The sequence below is a fragment of the Sphaeramia orbicularis genome, chromosome 2 (genome assembly GCF_902148855.1).
Source record: "Sphaeramia orbicularis chromosome 2, fSphaOr1.1, whole genome shotgun sequence".
In the NCBI taxonomy this organism is placed as follows: domain Eukaryota; kingdom Metazoa; phylum Chordata; class Actinopteri; order Kurtiformes; family Apogonidae; genus Sphaeramia; species Sphaeramia orbicularis.
This window is the reverse complement of record NC_043958.1, coordinates 28190107-28210050: the sequence shown is the minus strand read 5'-3', so window position 1 is coordinate 28210050 and position 19944 is coordinate 28190107. Positions and strand designations below refer to the sequence as shown.

At 36.0% G+C, this 19944-nt stretch overlaps 1 protein-coding gene across 13 annotated transcripts in view; it reads left to right on the top strand.

Annotated features, from left to right (window-relative positions):
- dmd (dystrophin) overlaps positions 1-19944 on the top strand; it is a 348302-nt gene that overhangs the window by 219134 nt on the left and 109224 nt on the right. For all 13 annotated transcript variants that reach the window (XR_003937328.1, XM_030154578.1, XM_030154571.1 and 10 more), the window contains 11 exons: positions 4595-4717; positions 4900-5072; positions 7784-7919; positions 11425-11600; positions 12843-12990; positions 13397-13522; positions 15178-15327; positions 15737-15835; positions 16354-16453; positions 17887-18056; positions 18523-18640. Coding sequence is in view for 12 of the 13 variants with exons in the window: in XM_030154578.1 (XP_030010438.1) it covers positions 4595-4717; positions 4900-5072; positions 7784-7919; positions 11425-11600; positions 12843-12990; positions 13397-13522; positions 15178-15327; positions 15737-15835; positions 16354-16453; positions 17887-18056; positions 18523-18640 (1519 nt within the window). In the remaining variant the exon portion in view is untranslated. The remainder of the gene's footprint in view (positions 1-4594; positions 4718-4899; positions 5073-7783; positions 7920-11424; positions 11601-12842; positions 12991-13396; positions 13523-15177; positions 15328-15736; positions 15836-16353; positions 16454-17886; positions 18057-18522; positions 18641-19944) is intronic.

The following is a 19944-nucleotide window of genomic DNA, read 5'->3' as shown; positions in this document are numbered from 1 at the left end:
TTATCCCGCGTTTTGTGCACATTATAGTAGTGTATTTGGTGTCAGCTTGTATGTTTTGTAGGCTGCACTTTGAGAACATGCCGTCACAAACCAGCAAATCATTCCCAACTAAGGGGTGTTATTTAGTCTAAAGGGAAGCTACTTAAAAGCTCTGAGTGCCTGAGCAGCAGTGAATCATAGCGGCATAGGCTGTGTAAAAACTTGACTATACATTGAATGCAGCAGTTGTATATATTCAGAAGTACAGATGTGTATTTTGTCCAAATAGTCTAGAAGAAAGATCAGATGATGAGAGTGGAGGAGAAGCTGTTTTAAGTGTCTTATTCTTTCCTGCCTGTTTGATTTGCAGTTGTTTCAGGCACCAAATCAGATGTTAAATCCCTAAAAACAAGCCTTTCCTTGTAAGAGTGGTGACATCCACTCCCTGCCTTTGTTATAATAAATCCTACTTTACTGGCAGGAGCTTGAGAATAATGGGTCTAGGCAAAGATATAAATACTTGTTGAATCTTTGTTCTGTTAAAGCAAGAATCAACATTATCACTGACCCACTGATCCAAGAACTACATTTCATTTCCACTCTATGATAGGCTGTGCACTAAACTGGCTGTAATTGTTTTGATTGCCAGCTCTTGTTAATTAGAGGATGTCTTGCGTGAGACAAACCATATGTTACTTTAAGTCTGGACTCTCCCTCTCATCATCTAGATCTGCTCTGTTTCCCCATATAAGTACTCAGTAAAAACACAGTGCTCAGTGAATCACAAACACATGCACATAACGTCCAGAAGCACAATAAAATAAAATGGAAAATGAAATGTACGTGTACAGTGAAATGGGCCTTTATTATGAATGGAAGTTAACTAATAGGAGATGTATGGCTCTCTTATACTGGGTTGTATAAGCACTTTAACTCTCACAGCACTCCCAGGGTAACACTCATGCCTAAAAATAACGATTATATGCAGACAGTTTGCATTAAGAATGTACTTATAGCGACTGTAATCAGGGTCAGTGCATGACTATAATCGTTGCCTTATGTAAAACTGTCCTTAAGCAGCTGGCACCACAGAAAGCCACCAAGTGAGAAAAAATTATCAAGATATATCTAAGCAGTTGAAAATGTAAACTATGATTCTTTAGTACAGATTCTTAAAATGTAATTAGTTCTTTGATTTGAAAAATAAATAAAGTCTTAATTGTATTAAAATATCTTTGATAAATTTTTGACATGGGAAGCAAGATTGGATAAATAGTCTTTTTAATTACATTTATTAATTCATCTTTAGAACGTCATAGGGTCACAGGGGTGCTGGAGCCTATCCCAGCTACTTATGGGTGAAGGCGGCGTACACCTTGGACACCCCGTTCATCGCAGGGCTGACATATAGAGACAAATAACCAATCACTCTCACATTCACACCTATGGGTAATTTAGCTTAACCAATTAACCTAATAGGTTTTTAATTACATTTTACTTCAATTTATTGATAATTTTTTACATACTTTACTGAATGCATCTTACATTAACATCGTACGGATCAGGACAGTAGAACTGGCTGCACTCATATGAACAAAAACATGTTTAATATTTAATCAACATAAAGTAAAAAAATATATGTATTGTTTTAGTCTTCAGTTTAGGTTAAGTCTCACACTGAGTTGCACTCAAAAGTCTTACACGATTTTAAATCTAGCTTATTTTATGCTCAGCTTCTCAACTGGTGGGTCGTGGCCCAAATGAGGTCTGAAAACTTGCTCCAAGTGGGCCGTGAAGTATGTGGTTTTAAAACTGTTTTTATTATTTTATTATACACTGTTGCCCATAAAGTTGGAATGATTTTTTCAGACACATTCCTCTTTTTAGTCCTATTTATACGCATCAGTAATCACCTATGACCAGGTACAATGATTACATACTGAGCCCCAGTTACACTTTATTTATCAAGAATAAACACATTTTCAATCATTTCATGAGAAGAGGTAAAAATATTTAATTCTAACATTATGGGCAACAGCGTATTGTTAATTTAAAAGAGACAGTGCAGAGTACGTGTATTGTGAGTTAATTTTCATCCATAGTCCCAAGAGGGTGGTCACGTGATATGCAGGTTATAGAAAAATCTGTAAATGTTCTAAACAATCTAATGTCAGATTTTTATTTTGAAAAACATGTCAAAGTCATACAATAAGAGATGGTCACCATTGTAAAGTAAGCATTTGATGGACAGATGTTTATAGGTGACATAAGGTGAATTTGACCATAAGTGTCTTAATATGGTCTCTGGTTTAATATGGTCTTAATACTGTGACAGTGAAAAGTGTGTGACCTGTCAGAACTAAAATAAAAACCTGAAATGTCATTTAGAACTGAAGCACGCTGCCACTCTAAGTCATGACATTCACTCAGTTTATTTTTACTCAGGTGTGAATACGTATGTTTGAGCCTATTCTTCAGAAGTTTGTTTCGTTACAACCCTTAGTGACCCCTCAAGCCATGTTTGGATGTTTTTGCCATTTTTCTTTTCTGATTTCAGGATAATTATGGCTGTGTTACAGCTTATAGTAAGAATTTTGGCAAGAATATTTCTTTTTACAAATATTTTCTGAATCTAATATTCATACACAAAAATGTACATGTTATATGTACTGCTGGAAAATGATCATATATCAATTTTTCAGCTTTTTTCTGCATCAATCTCTTAAATCACTTAGGCTCCACTCAAAACTGTGTTTAAAAAGTGTTCAATAATTTTCAGGATTTTAACCATTTAACTGCCAGTTTAAATATCTGATGCCACTTGTTTTATTAAAGAAAAAACAACACAAAATGTGAGATAAATTTATTATAATACGTGGTGGAGGGATGTGGCATTTAATAATTAATAGTATTAACCTTCAAATATTAGCAATAACACTTTCAGTGTCAGTCAGCTAGTCAGTTTTTGCCATGAGCGTCCAACACGGAACAAAAACTACTAATGTACTGAAATCAGTGTTATTGCTAATCAGACATGTCCAAGACTCTAATATGTAACAATACCACATCCCTCCTCATTGTATTAAAATGTCTCATATTTTGTGTTGTTTTTCTATTAAAACAAGTGGCACCACATACTCAAGCTTGTATACAAAGTGTTAAAATCATGAAAATGAGTCAGGTTTTGTGCAGAGAAGAGTAAATGAAAGGGATCCACAAGGCTTGATAAAAGTGGATCAACCAGGGGAAAATGTGGGTCCCAAGGCCACACCAGTTGAGAACTACTACTCTAAGCCATAGAACTGCTGCTTTAAATTCCAGAAAAGCACAATGTGATGATACACATTAGATGAAAATAAGTAGTATTTGTCGGGACAATGATCGCCGTCTGAGATTATGTAGAGATCTGTACACATGCCACGATCTGTGGAAATAAAAAAGGGCTCCCTCCCCAATGGAAACCCAGTATGACAGGGCTATTTATTTTGGGTTAATTAAAAAGTGTCATTTAACGGGAGAAGCGACTGCCCTCGTTATGTGTGAGGCGATACAAGCATAACAATGAGGTGAAATTAACAGGCCCGAGTGTTAATATCCCGGTATCTGCGCTCTGTGGAAAGGAGCTTCAGTGGTCGAGGCAGCTTCATTTACCAAGATGAGTTCCAATACATTATTGTGCATCATAGTCAGGGGAAATGTAAAGTTAATTTGCATTCTCCATTGGAAAAAGTTTACCTATAACCAAAGTCTGGATCTGCTTGAATAAATTAAAAGTCATTTGCCCTGAATATGGTCATGATATTCAATAGGAACAATTAAAAAATATAGTTGAATGGGAATTTTTCCTCAGGAAACTGTATGATATCTGATCTTTTCTGCCTAAACAACCTTGAAATGATACGGGGCTTCATTTATCAAAGTGTGAAAATAAATCTGCAGTTTATGTAACGCAGCAAAAATACTCACTGCATGATCATTGAAATATGAGCTGTCTTTTGGATTCAGTTACAGCTCTGGAAAACATAACAGATCACTGTTTTCACTATTCATAGTTTGAGGAAAGTTTCTGTTGATTCTTGTAACAAATCAGATGATGTTTCTCACAAATTCCAAATAAAAGTATTGAGAGTATTTGCAAAAGAATGACAGAAACTAGAGAGACTAAGCAAGTTCATATCCATTTTTCAACAAGGAAGTGATAATGCAACTCTGATTTTCAGCCACAGCTTTCATGCATCTTAACTTCCTCCATCAGTCTTTAACATTGTTTTTTTATTCAGCTCGTGATGCAGCAAAGCTGCATCTCAGCTTTGTTTGACAGATTATGATCCTCCATCTTCCTCTTCATCATAACACAGAGGTTTTCACGTCTGGAAAAATGTGGAGTGATCTTGTAGTTTTTTCAGAGCTGCATTTGTGATTAGAAATTGCAATAAGAATGTGAATATATAGAATAAGTGAAGTCCCAGTTCACTTAGTTAGAAAGCAGATCGTTTTTCATTTCATTCCTGTCGGTGTGTGTTGGTACCTATGCCTCCTTGTGTGTATGTGGATATACTTCCTCCACTTGTTGTGTTTTGTGTGTTTTAATATGTGTGTGTATGTGGGTGTACAGGAGTACCTAACAGAGCTGCAGGCGTTGCTGCGTTCAGTGTCAGAGACGGACTTCAAGCTGAACTCTCCTGAATACTGGCCTGCAGCTTATTATAACCTGCCTCAGCAAGAACACTGCCTTAAGGTCAGAACCGCCTCAGAGTGGCTGTATACGTTTTCTAAGGAGACAAAACCTATAGAATTTGTAATCACACTGTGTTTTTTACGGCTAAAGTTCCTTCAGTAAACACTAAACCTTCACATCGAATAGCTGAAATATTGAAATTGTATACTGACCAACGTTTGTCTCAACCTCCACACAAGCAGGAGGTGAAAGGGAGTATCGACAAGCTGCGAGGCCCAGTCGAGGGGGCATTGGCCAGGAGAGAGGAGATGGCTTTGGGGGCGCGGCCTCTGGAGGGTCAGAGGATCCAGGAAACCGCCGGTCTTCTTAGTACAAACTGGGAGAAACTTAACAAGCTCTACCAGGACAGAATGAAGTAAGAAAGAGTACTATTTATATCTAGTTTATTTCTTATTATCATGACCATTCAATCTATGTAGCTTTATTAATATTTTACTACTTATTAGGCCTGAAAATACAATTCATTTCCAGTAGGTCAGATTAGATTAGATTAAATAGAACTTTTTTGATCCCTTGGGAAGAGCCCTCGGGAAATTCAGTTTTCAATAGCAGTACAATATCGAAAGTGCAGTATAAGAAATATCATAAGAAAACAGTAATGCAACAACTATAAAAAACTATTAAAAAAAAAAAAGACAGTAGTAAAAACACAGGCAATAAGCTTTATGCACAGCTCCACTACTTCCTGAACTTAAAGCAGCTCCTTTATTTCCTGTCTTTCATTATTGGACATTATTAGTCAAGCACACCTGGATTAATCAGTGTGTCCAATTATGAAAGACAGGAAATAAAGGGATTGGTTTAAGTTCAGGAAGTAGTGGGGCTATGCATAAAGCTCATTGCACATTGGAAAGTACGAGTAATAACAAATAACAAACCAAACGCAGTCTGTTTGTTTGTTCATTTATTTCTTTATTTCGAATTAGCATCAAAACCAAACAACAAAAGGATTATATAAAAGAAAGTCCAACATTTGAAAAGGAGTGGGATGAAGTTTAACTTATACAGGATGGGGAAGCAAAATTTACAATGAACATTTAGTTGTTTTTTCTCAGCAGACACTACGTCAATTGTTTTGAAACCAAACATATGCTGATGTCATAATCATACCTAACACTATTATCCATACCTTTTCAGAAACTTCTGCCCATATGAGTAATCAGGAAAGCAAACGTCAGAGTGTGTGATTTGCTGAATGCACTCGTCACACCAAAGGAGATTTCAAAAATAGTTGGAGTGTCCATAAAGACTGTTTATAATGGAAAGAAGAGAATGACTATGAGCAAAACTATTACGAGAAAGTCTGAAAGATACTATTAAAGAAGAATGGGAGAAGTTGTCACCCGAATATTTGAGGAACACTTGCGCAAGTTTCAGGAAGCGTGTGAAGGCAGTTATTGAGAAAGAAGGAGGACACATAGGATAAAAACATTTTCTATTATGTCAATTTTCTTGTGGCAAATAAAGTCTCATGACTTTCAATAAACTAATTGGTCATACACTGTCTTTCAATCCCTGCCTCAAAATATTGTAAATTTTGCTTCCCCACCCTGTAGTCTCCCGCCCCCTTACCCCATCCTTCAACCAACCCTAAATTCCTATGTCAGATCCCATAGGTAACTCAAAAATCCTATACATATCACACTAAATCTGAGCCCAGCAGCTACTGTTTGGTTTCAGTTTGTACAGTTTTGCTTGTGTTCCAGTGTCTGATGAATCATGATGTCTTATTTTCAATCAGTCAAAGTTTATTTAAATAGCACTTGACAACAACATAAAGAAGATCAAAGTGCTTAACATATAAAAGCATAATTAAATTATAAGATAGCAACAGTTTAATCAAATACTATAAAAATGCTTAAAACAATAAGATACAACACACAGTGATTAAAAAAAGACCATAGATTTAAAACCTAAGAGTGTCTCAGTGCTAAGGGTTATTTTCTCTTAAGAAATTTCACACAGATAAAACTTCAGCTTCATGCATTTAATGATGTTTTTTTGCATACAGCCCCAATTCAGAAAAAATTGTGACGTAAAATGTAAATAAACCTATTATTCCAAAATTGTTCCATAAACTGGTGAACCTCTGCCCATCTTTACTTATCAGAGAACTAAGATGTTCTTTTTATATCCAGTCATGTCACCTTTTGCCAGTTAACATAATTATTTACAAAATGTTTCTCCATTTTTTTTTTTTTTTGGATCACTTAGATTTATAGTCTTTCGTTGCCCCCACCCCAACTTTTTGAAGACTGACATCAGTCTCAAAATTTCTTAAAGTTTTCTACGTTCTTTTGAGGAAAAAGAATGTTTGTATGAGATTTCAAATCACTGCATTCTGCATTTATATTATACACAGTGTCCCAACTTTTTGGGACGTGGGGTTTTAATAACATGATATAATTGTTTACCTTCAGCATTTTCCGAAAATTAAAATGAATCGGTGTTTCCCAAAGGCTGAAATTATTTTCTTAAATGCCTGGTTTGAACCAGAATCCACAAATATATTCAATTTACTGAAAGAAAGCAGAAAATATTCAGTTTTAAGCAGCCGACTTTTTGGCCTTTCAGTATTTTGTTTTGTTGTTGCTTCCGTTATCTCTTACTTGTAGAGCACCTTTAATTGTCTGAAAGGTTTTAAATAAATAATAATTACTTAATTTTTGATACATAAGAACAGTGTGAGATCAGGATCATAGGTTAGGGATGGATACTCAATGGAAGTCAAAAATGGAAGAGTACTGTTTTGTTACAGCACTGACTTGAGTTTGTATAAATAGTCATTACCAACACCAGGATGTATTGTGATCACTTTGCTTTGTGTGCGTGTGTGCATGTGTGTTTGTTCGTCAGCAGCATAACTCCAAAAGTTTTTCATGAAATTTTTAGGAAATGTTGATACTGGCACAAGGAAGAAATTATTAAATTTTGGTGGTGATCGGGGGGGGGCAGATCTATCTTGGCGGAGGTCTGCACTCTCTGAGTGCTTTTCTTGTTCATTTCATGTACATCTTTGAGTAAACATCTGTGTGTGGGTGTTTGTGTGTTTGTGTGCATATCAAGGCGCTGGCAGGACTGCAACTCCAAGTGGCACAAGTTTGTTTCGGACCAGAAGGCGCTTGAGGAGTGGCTGAATGAAGTGGAAAGTACTCTGAAACTGGCCGAGACTGACCCCACAGCACACAAACAGCACCTCAGGGTAACTCACACAAACACAGTCCACAGCGACACATGAGCAGACACACAACCATTTCCGGTCATATGCTATACGATGCAGTAAAGGAAATAATAACTGTCACATTGGGTAGCTAAAATTTAAAATGATACAGTTCAACCCACAAATGTGGCTGCTTCGGTGTATTCCAGTTACCAATGACTCATGCTTCATCTCTGCAGTCCACTAATGCTGCTCAAGTGCCCTTAAGCAAAGCACAAACGTAAAAACAGCCTCAGAACTGCCTTTGTCAGCAATTTGATCTGTCTTTTTTTCTGTATTTCTTTTTTTGTGATACTTAAAAAAGCCAAACTGATTATAATTTTACTCGACAGACAGAAGTAAAAATGGGAGGAAAGGAAAGGAATATAGTGGAGTTAAATAAGATAGAATTGAAGAAATCAAATGATGTGGAATTATGTGGGCTGGAAAAAAGAATGGGATGAAATTATATGCAATGGAAAATAATCATGGAATTGAATGGAACTGGCAGGGATTAATTATATTGAATTCTATGGGAAGGACATGTAATGGAATGGTGTGGAATGGAATAAACTGTATGGAATGCAATGGAAAAGAAGTAGAAGTGAGTAAAATGGAATTCTTTGGAACAGAATAAAACATGGAAGTGATTCATTGTATGGAATTTAACTGAAAAAAGAGGGAAAAGAATTGAACAGAATGGAATGGGATGAAAAGGAAGTGACTGGGATGGAACAGAAAATAATGTAATAGAATTGAAGAAGCCCCTGTCTGGGCTTCCTTGCTGTGGCTACTGCCCCCACAACTTGGACACGGATAAGTGGATGAAGACGGTACGGTAATAGAATTGAATAGAATCACTTAAAATCAATGGAAATAATTGTATGGAATTGAATGGATGGAATAGAATTGGAAGTGAAATGGGAACATATTCATGGAATTTAATGAAACTGAAAGGAAGGAGAATAGAATAGAATAGAATAGAATAGAATTACAAGATAGAACATCATCTTATATAAATATTACATTATTCAGAAAAGGATGTCATAATATAACACACTGCAATCTGACACATGAGTCATGACACGGCCTACCATCGAATTCTGCGTAATACAACACTGGATAAAATTACATCTCCTGCAAAGACACACATGCCTTCACAGAGCGTGGTATTACAGTGTGACGTGAGCTTTGTGTGTGGTTACTAGTGGTAGGTGTCCATCCCAAGTCAGCAGCACACACACGCTGACACACAGATGGCAGTTGTCAAGAGGAAAAAGCAGTGAGTGTCTGACAGTGCAGTCAGCCTCGATACAAACACAACACTTTCCTTTTTTAGGCCTTATGTAACAATATTATGTCATCAAATTTGACATTTCAATGTTACATCAACCCAAAAATGTGAAATTAAAGGATTACAAAAAAGCAATGTAGAACAATGAGTTCCACATCACAAAGATGCGGATTAAATTTGCAAGAGGCATTATTTCCACAGAGGAAGGGGTGTTTTCCTATGTGATGCCTGCGGAAGTTGACTTGTAGCTTCAGTTGCCGCAGTTAACTGATGCTCCTCATCTTGCATATGAATCGTTGTGAACGTGCGTATGTGTGTGTTTGCATCATCAGACATGCCCAGGCCACTTTGGGCTGCTGTGATCAGCTCTCTGTGTCCACCTGCACCACCACGGATGTAGTGTCCAAGTGCCACTCATGTGCCAACCTGTGTGTTTATGTGTGTGTGAAAGAGACACAGAAAGAGGGACTGTTTGTGTAGAGACAGAAGACCATCTGGTACCTCAAATAACAAGCTGCTACCTGAACCGCACCCACTCATAATCCCCCAGTGAACACACACACACACTCACACACACACACACTCAGACATGCAGTATTTGATGTTAGGGCTGTGTGTTGGCACAACACTGGGAATGTGACACATGTCAGAAGACTGGGGTTACAATTCAACATACTGTGAAAAACTAAGCAACACACTTCTATATGCATAAAATTAAAGAGTGAACAATTTTTATGAAGAACAGTTGGACCACATTTGCATTCATGTGTGTAACATCCAGTGTCATATCTTTTGGTGCAATCTAACCAAAAGAATTAACAAATGCACATGTTGGTGAAACTTAAACTGATGATGCATGGATGAATCAAGAGGTCATACGTGACATTTCTGCATTAAAATATAAAGAAACCACTAGGCCAGTGTTATACATTTTATTGGCTTGTGTATTTACAGTATAAGTATTCCATTATGTACATACAGGTGACTATTTTATTTGGTTGCTTGTCCAATAATGTCACATCCCATTTACATCAGGTTTTACATTAATTGTGGCTGTTTTATTGGGATGAGATGACATAATGTGAATATATGTCACTAAATATCATATAAATAAAATGTATCCCCACTGTAAACATGACCTGTGCTTGAGTCATATTACATAGATTTTCATCATCAATGTCCTCCTGAGGCCCAGCAAAGCATTTTTGTAGGGGATAAGATTTTCACAGCTTTACTTTAAAAAAAAAAATGAATAAATAAGTCCCCTGCAAAGGATGTTCCATAAATAAATAAATAAATAAATAATGTGGAAAAATGATTGCATCATGCTTTAATGCAAAAAAGCACAACCTTTCACTTTCCTGGGTCTCATGAGGATAGAAGTGAAAAAACAATTCCCATGTTTCCACATGACCTCACAATGAGCCTGTTTGTGTACACACCAATACTCCGATCATTATCTGATTACTGGAGTTGTTAGATTATTCAAGTGACCATGTAAACAGAATAATCTGATCTATTTTAGCAGATAACAGCAGTAATCTGATTCTGAGAAATCAGACTAGCACACTTGATTTCTCCCCAGTTCTTTGATGTCCTCCTGCATGTGTACAGGTATATCTGATTGATTTTGTTCTTTTATGTCTGCACATGTGTAAACACAATTAAATCGTAGAGAATGGAAGTTACATAATCAAACATGACAGAAGACAACAGGAAGTTTGATTCTATCATCCCTACATATGTGCATATTCCAAAGGAAATTCAGTGATGGACTGGAGCATCTAAACCAGGGTTTTTTGATTTTTGCATTTCTTAAGTGCATGCAAATGCATCAGATCTGATTATTGCAATTAGCCAATTACTCCCTGTTATTTAACTTGTATGGTCATGTAGGCCCATAACCATCTATTACTATGAGACCTGAAGAGTCTTTAGACAAAAGCCAACCTTAGTGTCAGAAAGTATAATATCACAATATTCAATGGTATCGATATTTCCTTACATTTCAATTTTCATGCACTGTTGTTGAGAAATAAACACAAATTAGTTCATTATAACCAAGAGGACACATAACAGAAACTCAGTGCCTATTATAATAGGTTAAGGTTTGAGGGCTTTGGATAACAGGGTGGTTCCAAAATGTGAAAAAATATCATGTAAGATTACAACCAAAGCACTGAAAAAGTTACTCCACTACTTTATGATTTACAGGACTTGACGGAGGCGATACCAGTCCAGGAAGTAGTGCTGGGCAGAGTGAACTCTGCAGGAGAGGACATCAGCCAGTTGAGCACACCAGACGATGCCTCGCAGCTCAGAACACAGCTTAAATTACACAACACTCGCTGGGCTAACGTCTGCCAGCAGCTCAATGAGCGCAAGAGGAGGTGTGTATGTGTTTGGCCGCGAGCTCTTACACATGTGCTAATGTGCCCATAATGTGAGGATTCTTCAATCATATATGTTTAGGGGGGTTGATTTATCATAGGAGTATACATTGGAAGCCTTTTCTAGTAGTAAAAGAATTGTCAAGATGCTTTATATTCATTAAAATGCTACTGATAACAAAAGTAAAAACTTTTATAACACTCCTCAAGTCAAAGTATGTAGGTTTTATCTGTAAAATATACCCACAAAGCTTCACTATGATGATGGTTTGTATTCATTTTACTTCTGCATTCATGTATATGTTGCATTGTAGACTGATTAACTGATTGATGGATTATTTTTTCGACCATAAATGAGTAGGAAAAACAGGACAACAGCAAGTGGTGCCAGGCACAACAAACCCCGCCCCTCACACATATTGTAACTTATTTTGGCATCGATCCAGCTGATGTCAACATGTCTATGAGCGTGGTGATGTCAGCATATCAGTTACCTCCATATATGTGCAGAGTTTGAAGTAAATTGAATAAAAAAGGGATGTTTTCTAGACATGTGAAATTTCACCCATTGTACATAAAAATAAATACATTAAAAAATACATAAAAAAAGATTTTAAAAAATTCTTAACAAATTTGAACTTTGACCTACTTTCTATAGCTTAACTATACATATATATTTACATATGTACTAAATCATCACTGCTATTTATCATAGTCCTTACAATAACATTACAATATTGTTGTTAGTATATCAATAATATTACCTGTTTATTAATCATTTACAGTTTTAATAATAATAATACAACATGTATTATAATTTATATTCATATTTATAATATAATAAGTTATTTACTGTCATTATTATCACCATCAAATCAATAATAATGGCAATAAAAATAATAGGAATAACAGCAATAATAGCACCAGATGTTTAAGGTTGGGGTAAGGTTAGTCTACATCAATGCATCATAAACTGTAAGATCACACTTCTTTATCATTATTTTCATTTTTCATGAGCACAAAACAGGCCTTGTTTTAGTTTTGTGAATGCATTATCCAGTTTAAAGTTAATGATGACATTTAGAAAAACCTGGTTTTCATTGAACAGGAAAAAGTAAACTACAATATTTACTTCTGATGTGATCATTCCACCACTGTCTTTTTTCTGACTGTTGTTCCACGAATGATAAATGAAAGCAAAGGGCATTCCTGTCTCCTGAATACATCTGACTCCTTGTGCAGGTCTGCAGAGGCGAGGACAGCAGCGGCAGAGCTGCAGGAGGACATGGGCTCGATGGTGGGCTGGCTAAACAAAGCGGAGGGCGTCCTGGCCATCCCTCTGCAGCCCGCCGAGCCACAACACATCAGAGACACTCTGGGCAAAGTGCAGGTACTGTCAAACCACAGCATACATATTTACAACATGTCACTGCAATGAGTAGTTCCTTCCTCACTGTGTATTCATGTACCTTTGTGGGTGTGTGTTGATCTATGTAATTGAATTAAGCTGGTATCAAAGTGAAAATGAGATGTGCTTGTGTGGGTTCATGTGCATGTGTGTGTGTTGGTTTGTTTAATTTGATCTGGTGGATATAATGGTTTCAAATGAGATGATGTAATGTTTTGCTCTGAAATCCAACCTTGAAATGTGTGTGTATGTGTGAATTTATTTAATTTGGTGCAAAGAGCTTGTGTCGTACTTCAAGAGGCAGGAATGATTTCTTATTAGATTCACCCTTTATGACTGTTTTGTGTGTGTGTGCGTGCGTGTGTGTGTGTGTGTGTGTATGTGTCAGGCACGTGTGGAGGAACTTCCAGCTAAGAAGGCAGCGATGGAAGACTTGAACCTGAGACACAGACAGATAACGCTTCCTGCTGACAAACAAAAAGACATCAGGATCATCAACAGTCGCTGGGCACAGGTCAGGCACTATCACAGTGAGAACTACTGCTATCAGCATCTGTGTGTTTGTACACAAACAACCCTTTTCATCCATGATCATCATCTTCATTTCTGTTCCATCAGACCTTGTAATAATTTCCCAAAACTCAAACATTTTCAGTGTTGTATTTTTAGCTTCGAAATTGACGATGTGATGATGTAGCCTCTTACACCCAGCTGTGTTGCCATGGTAATTCTATGCAATCTAGACACATGCCATACATCCATTTAACCAAAAGAACAATCTAATCATACTGCTGGGCAAATATCATATTCATAAGGCTAAGTTCTCCAGATCTCTCCCTAACATCAACATCTTCATTAAAGAATTAAAAATGTATAATAAAACATTAGCTTTAGCAAAAAATGGCAAATGTGAACGTACCCTCAAACTACTGGATAATTTATTTTTTGTTAATACTTGATAACTTTTGTTTATTGTTTTGCACTTTCTTGTATTGTCATGCTTACCTGCTCATTGTTTCTATCAATACTTGAATTTATATGTGATGCTTGTTTTTGTTAAATGTTGCATCTTTCTACTTGTTATCGATAAGGGTTTATTATTATTTATGTATTTATTTTTATTTAACCAAAAGAACATCAACTAAAACCAGCTGTCAAAAAACAGAACACATTCCAAACAAAAAGCACTTAAATGGACAAATATGGAGAACAAGCTACCAGTCTGAGACCAGCATATGTCATGAATAATGTCACAAAACAAAAGACCAATGTGGCAAACTTTGCAGCGCTAAGCTACCACTAAGATCCAACTATTATTTCTCTATCGCCAAAACTCACTGAACGAGACACCGAATAAAAACAAAGGTGGCATTATGGAGCAATGGTAGCAAATTTTAGCTTTATTCTGATCATAATTCGGTTTTATATGAATGAAGCTTCTGCTATCAGCTAATCCATTCTTTTGTGTTAACGCTGAAATAATCCTGACTGGAAACAAATGGACCAAAACATGTATTTATGCTTTTTACAAACTACAAAAAGTCATTGGAAAATCCTCACTTGTCTACTTGCCTAATATGTTTTACTCCAAACATTCTAAGGTTCTTTTGCCGGCGTTAGCACTCAATTGCACAGTGAAATATCCCACATAAACAAATGACTTGACAAACAGACCACCTCTCTGTCTTAGATTGTTTCATATATCTTCATTGTTAAGACCTGTTACCCCTGTGATCATTTGGCTCTTAAATCAAAGTTAAAAATCTCACTGATCTCAGAGACCTGATACCATTGGCTCACACTGAGACATGTGACCAACAATTATGCTAATTAGATGCAGGTTAGCCATTATTTTCCAACAGTAGAGAAAAGGTCAAACTGGAAAATTTTGTCTTTAATTACCATACCTTTGTTAGTCTATTTTTCTTGCATGGAGAGGGTTTATATTATATTATTCTAATATTGCAGTAATCACATCTTATTATATTATTGGGTTTTTATAACATTCTTTCATATTTTCCAAGTGCTAATACAGGTATCACAGTTCCTAACAGCCTCACATCCTGTGTCCCGATAGAATTCCTCAAAACACCACTCTGTTTTCTTGATTGTAACATTTTTGCAGTCAAGTGTCAGTAGTATGGCTGAAAGTGAAATTGTTTTGTTTAGGTGTCCAAGGCTTTGCCTGAACGTCAGCTGGAGCTCGAGGGTTTGCTAAAGGAGCTGGAGAAGCTTCAGGGTCAGATGGACGACCTGTCAGCCTGGGCGTCCAGTACCAGAGCGAAGCTGGAGCACAGCCCAGAGGAGCCCCCTCCCAGAGTAAACACCCCCCCATCTGTTACTCATTCACATACACACCGGCAGAACTGTTACAGGATGCAGCCCCATTTCTAAATTTATAACTTTAAGATGGATATTCAGCTTGTTTCAGAATCTCTTTTGACTAATCAGTTAACTTTTCTTGATTGATTAGTTGTTTAGAAGCTTGTCCAAATGTTTGATCCATAACCTAAAAATAGTCAGTTTACTGTTATAGAAAAGAAAAGATGCCATAAAACATTCAAGTTTATGCCCCTGGAATTAGAACATTTTGACCTCTTTCTTAGTCAGATTGATTGATCAATTATGTAAATAGTTTTTAGTGGCTATAATACTTGATGAATCGAGTAATTGTTGCGTCTCTTGTGATGTTTCTCCGTTTTTGTCGACCATCCGTTTGCTTCTCCAGCTCATTGAAGAAATTCAAGTCAAACAGCCAGAGGTGGAGTTCGTGTTGGAGCGAGCTGATCAACTGTACAAGGATGTTCCTCCAAGCCAACCAGACAAGGTGACGACTTAAACTAATCTTTTTTTGTTACCTCATGGAACGACGTCCCTCTTTGCTTTGTTTACATGCCGTTTTTTTGTGAGAACAAGGAGTTTCATTCACCATGTGTTTTTACACATGGAATCAAATAATATCATTTTCTCTGCTTCTTAAACATTGACTTTTTGATGCTGGTATGAAGACGCAGAATGCAAAGACATTTTCTGGTGTTAAATGGGTTCACATTCTGTATTTCTCTGGGAAAATAAAATAAACATAACTCTTTTTTCCTTTCATCTCACCACTGCTTCAAACATTTCATCTAATCCATATTATGTACTTCATTAATGTATGTCAGAGAACAACACATCGTTCTGAAGATGAAAGGCGCAGAAAATATTAAACTTTTAAAGTTATTTTTGAGCCGTGATTTTTCTGAACCTGTTCTGTTGAAATAAAAGTATTTTGACTGCATTTTCCCAACTGGTGTAATCATGGACTTTGTTGGAACCAAATCTTTCTTTGTGTTTGTGCAACAGGTGAAACATGACAAACTAAGAGAAGACTGGATGGTGATCCTGGAGCTGGTACGGCAGCATAAAGAGAGAATGGCTGCCCTGCTAGTAGCTAAAAAAGCCAGTAAGACCTCATTTTCTGCAGTAGTTTTGTCAGATGATGTGTATGTCGAGTGTATCAGTGTGGGCGTATGCCAGCTTTATATAATACATGCACAGCTTCTGAACAATATTGTTTTTATTAATTTTATTTATTTATAGTAAGATAATAATAACTATTTAATCACACTTTCTAAACTAGTTAATAAGACTAAATACAATCATAGCCAATAATAAAAAATAATTTAAAAATAGTTAAAGTTACATCAGAAACTACTAAACAACCTACTAAACTATAACTTGTTTATAAAATACAGCATTGCAAGAAATGATTTAACAATTAAAATTGGTACAGATCAGCAGACATAAAGCTGTGTTTTTAGATTATCTAAAACTTGTAAAGGAGCCTGATTTAAGTAAAATGAAAGTTACAGACAACGTTTCTCCCAAATTCTGAATAAAAAGATAGTCATATTGTTAGCCTCATAGCATAATTGCCTACGTCATACACTATATGGACAAAAGTATTGGGATATGTTGAATTCAGGTGTTTCTTTTCTAAAAGGGGTCTGGGATACGAAACAATAATGAAAAATGTAATAATATAGGTTATATTGGGATAAATATCATATTGATTATTAATATTGATGTTTGTATGTCAAATCAACATAAACAGGACATCTTACAGCTGTAGACATGATGTGTCCCAGTATTTTTGTCCATGTAGTTTATAAACGTCAATATTTCCTTCAAGTTTAATGGAAGATTTTTCTTCCCAAGTGAGATGTGAAGAAAATAGATGGTTATTTGTGTAGAAAATTATTATTTACAGTCAGAGCACAAAAAACATTTTTAGAAATTTAGAGGCACAGCATTTAAAATCAGAGTCATGGATTTAAAAAAAAAAAAAAGTGTTGAGAGAAATTAAGTAAAAACCATCTCTGGGACATTTCGGAAGCAAATATAACAATTTAAACCAAACTAACCAATGCAATGATATTTATCACAATATAAAACTGTGTTATATTTTTCATTATTGTTTTGTATCCCAGACCCCTGTTAGAAAAGAAACACCCAAATTCAATGTGTCCACATACTTTTGTCCATACTGTGTTTGACTTGGGCAATTATGCTATGAGGCTAACGATTTAGAACGTTTACTAGCAGAAAATGATAAAATAACAAAGTGCAGTGTTTCCAGAACTCAGATTATTAAAAGAATAGAGGTTCATTGTTCTCTACTGAATATACTGTGTTAGAAGTGTTTTACTTGGGATCAGTGTCTGGTGGAATAAAACACATTTTCGTGTTCTCTTTCAGTCTTTGCATTAACGGTATGTTACTATTGGTGCAAAAATACATTAACAATCAATCACATTCCAGAGGTTTGTAGTGGGCTGGTCTCCACCGTTTTGGTCCAGACAATTTCAGTTTCATTTACGAGTGTATTTGTCTCAGATGAAAATCTAACAGGAAGCTCCCAGCCTGAATCGGCGGCTCTGGCTCAGTTTAACAAATCCTGGGCTGAGCTCACGGATTGGCTGACCATGCTGGATAACATGGTGCAGAACAAACGCGTGGTGGTGGCAGATCTGGACGACATCAACGACAATATCGGCAAACTTAAGGTGAGTCTTGCAACGTGAAGTTTATTTTTTGCAAGGATTTGATTTCTCTTCAACTTAATTCAAGTAATATGATGAGTTGTTTATTTTAATTATCAATAATTCTACTATTTTATATGGGGACGTTAGAATTTTATGTATGTGAATTATTTTGCATTGGCGCACTGTTCTGAGGTGGATTCTGGTGACCCTTTGCTGTTCTCCAAATGTATCATAAGTACCACATAAAACCACTGTTAAGTAAAAACAATGATGTCATATTATTAATAGAACTAATTTTAGCATGCTACATTAACAGTAGTAAAAATTATACCTTAAATGAATTAACACTGCAGTCAACGTTTTAAATGAATTAACTTCTATTCCAGTCACGTGCATAAAAAGTATGTTCATTTCTTTTAAATATAAAATACCTTAATTAAAGTGTTAATGAGCCAAGATGTCACTACTATTAATTATGCATTTTCAGGTGTCTCTGCAGGAACTGGACCAGCGGCGCCCCCTATTGGAGAGACAGGTCACAGCAGCCCAGAACCTGAAAAACAAAACCAGCAACCAGGACACCCGCAACGCTATCACGGAGCGCAGTACGTCCCATCCGCCCAGACACATGGATTACATCACATAATCTGATAAATCTGCTCAGAAACCAACAATAACTCTTCAAATGTGAATTCAAGACCCAACATGTGATTTATGTCTAAAAACACCTACATACATGGTTTGAGGTACCTGTCAAAAACAACAATGCACACATGACCCACATCTGCATATCGTTTACATATGACTAATTAATGCAAGATAGTGCTCCTGGCCTACTAACAGAAAGATTTAGAGTGGTAAAATATGCATAACCTACATCCTACTCCTTGCTCTAATTGCAAGCTTTTGTGAGCAGAGTTGTAAAACCCTTAGTCTTTTCAACATCTGTTTCTACGAGGATTCATTTCATTTATTTATTTATTTCAAACATGCAAAGAAAAAAATAAAACAAAGCCAATTAAGACAAAATCAAAATTATATTTAAATGGACAGATCTATCTTCAAGCACATACAAGTCTGAATATTACATGGTCAAAAAGGAGTCGGAAGAAGTATGAACTTATTTAATCCTACCCCTGAGTGCTGTTACACCTTTATCAGTAACTTAGTACAACAGTCAAACAATACTATTTTCCTAATTTTAGCATCGAACCACAACAATCCATAATGCAGTAACTGAATTATTCACAACAAAATGTTCATGGCAGTGCTGTTATACAAACAGACTCAACAATTCAACCATTTTCTTCAATAATTACAGCAGATTTATCAGTACAACATCAACCATAAACAAACAGGCCTCATTGTCATTTTTAAATACTGTACCTCTCAAAAATCAATTCTTTATATCTTTTTTTAAACTGAATTATGTTTGATATTTGTTTGATCTCCACACACAATTTGTTCCATAATTTTACTCCGCAGATGGTGATACAGAAACTTTTTAATGTAGTGCGTACTTTATGAATCTTTAAATTAAATTTTCCCCGTAGATTATAGCCTCCCTCTCTTTCACAAAACATTTCTTGAATATTGCCCGGTAGTAAGTCTTTGCTTTATACATTATTTGAATAGTTTTGAATTCCACAAGGTCAATGAGTTTTAAAGTTTTGGATTGTAAAAATAATGGATTTGTGTGTTCCCGAAAACCAACATTGTGAACAATTCTTACTGCTCTTTTTTGCAGCATGAAAAGTCTATGTAATGAACTTGTATGTGTATTTCCCCATACCTCCAAACAGTAACTTAAATAGGGTAAGATCAATGAATTATACAGAATCTGAAGTGATTTCTGATCTAAGATCCCCTTTGCTCTGGCCAGGACTGAGATGCTTCTGGATAGTTTGTT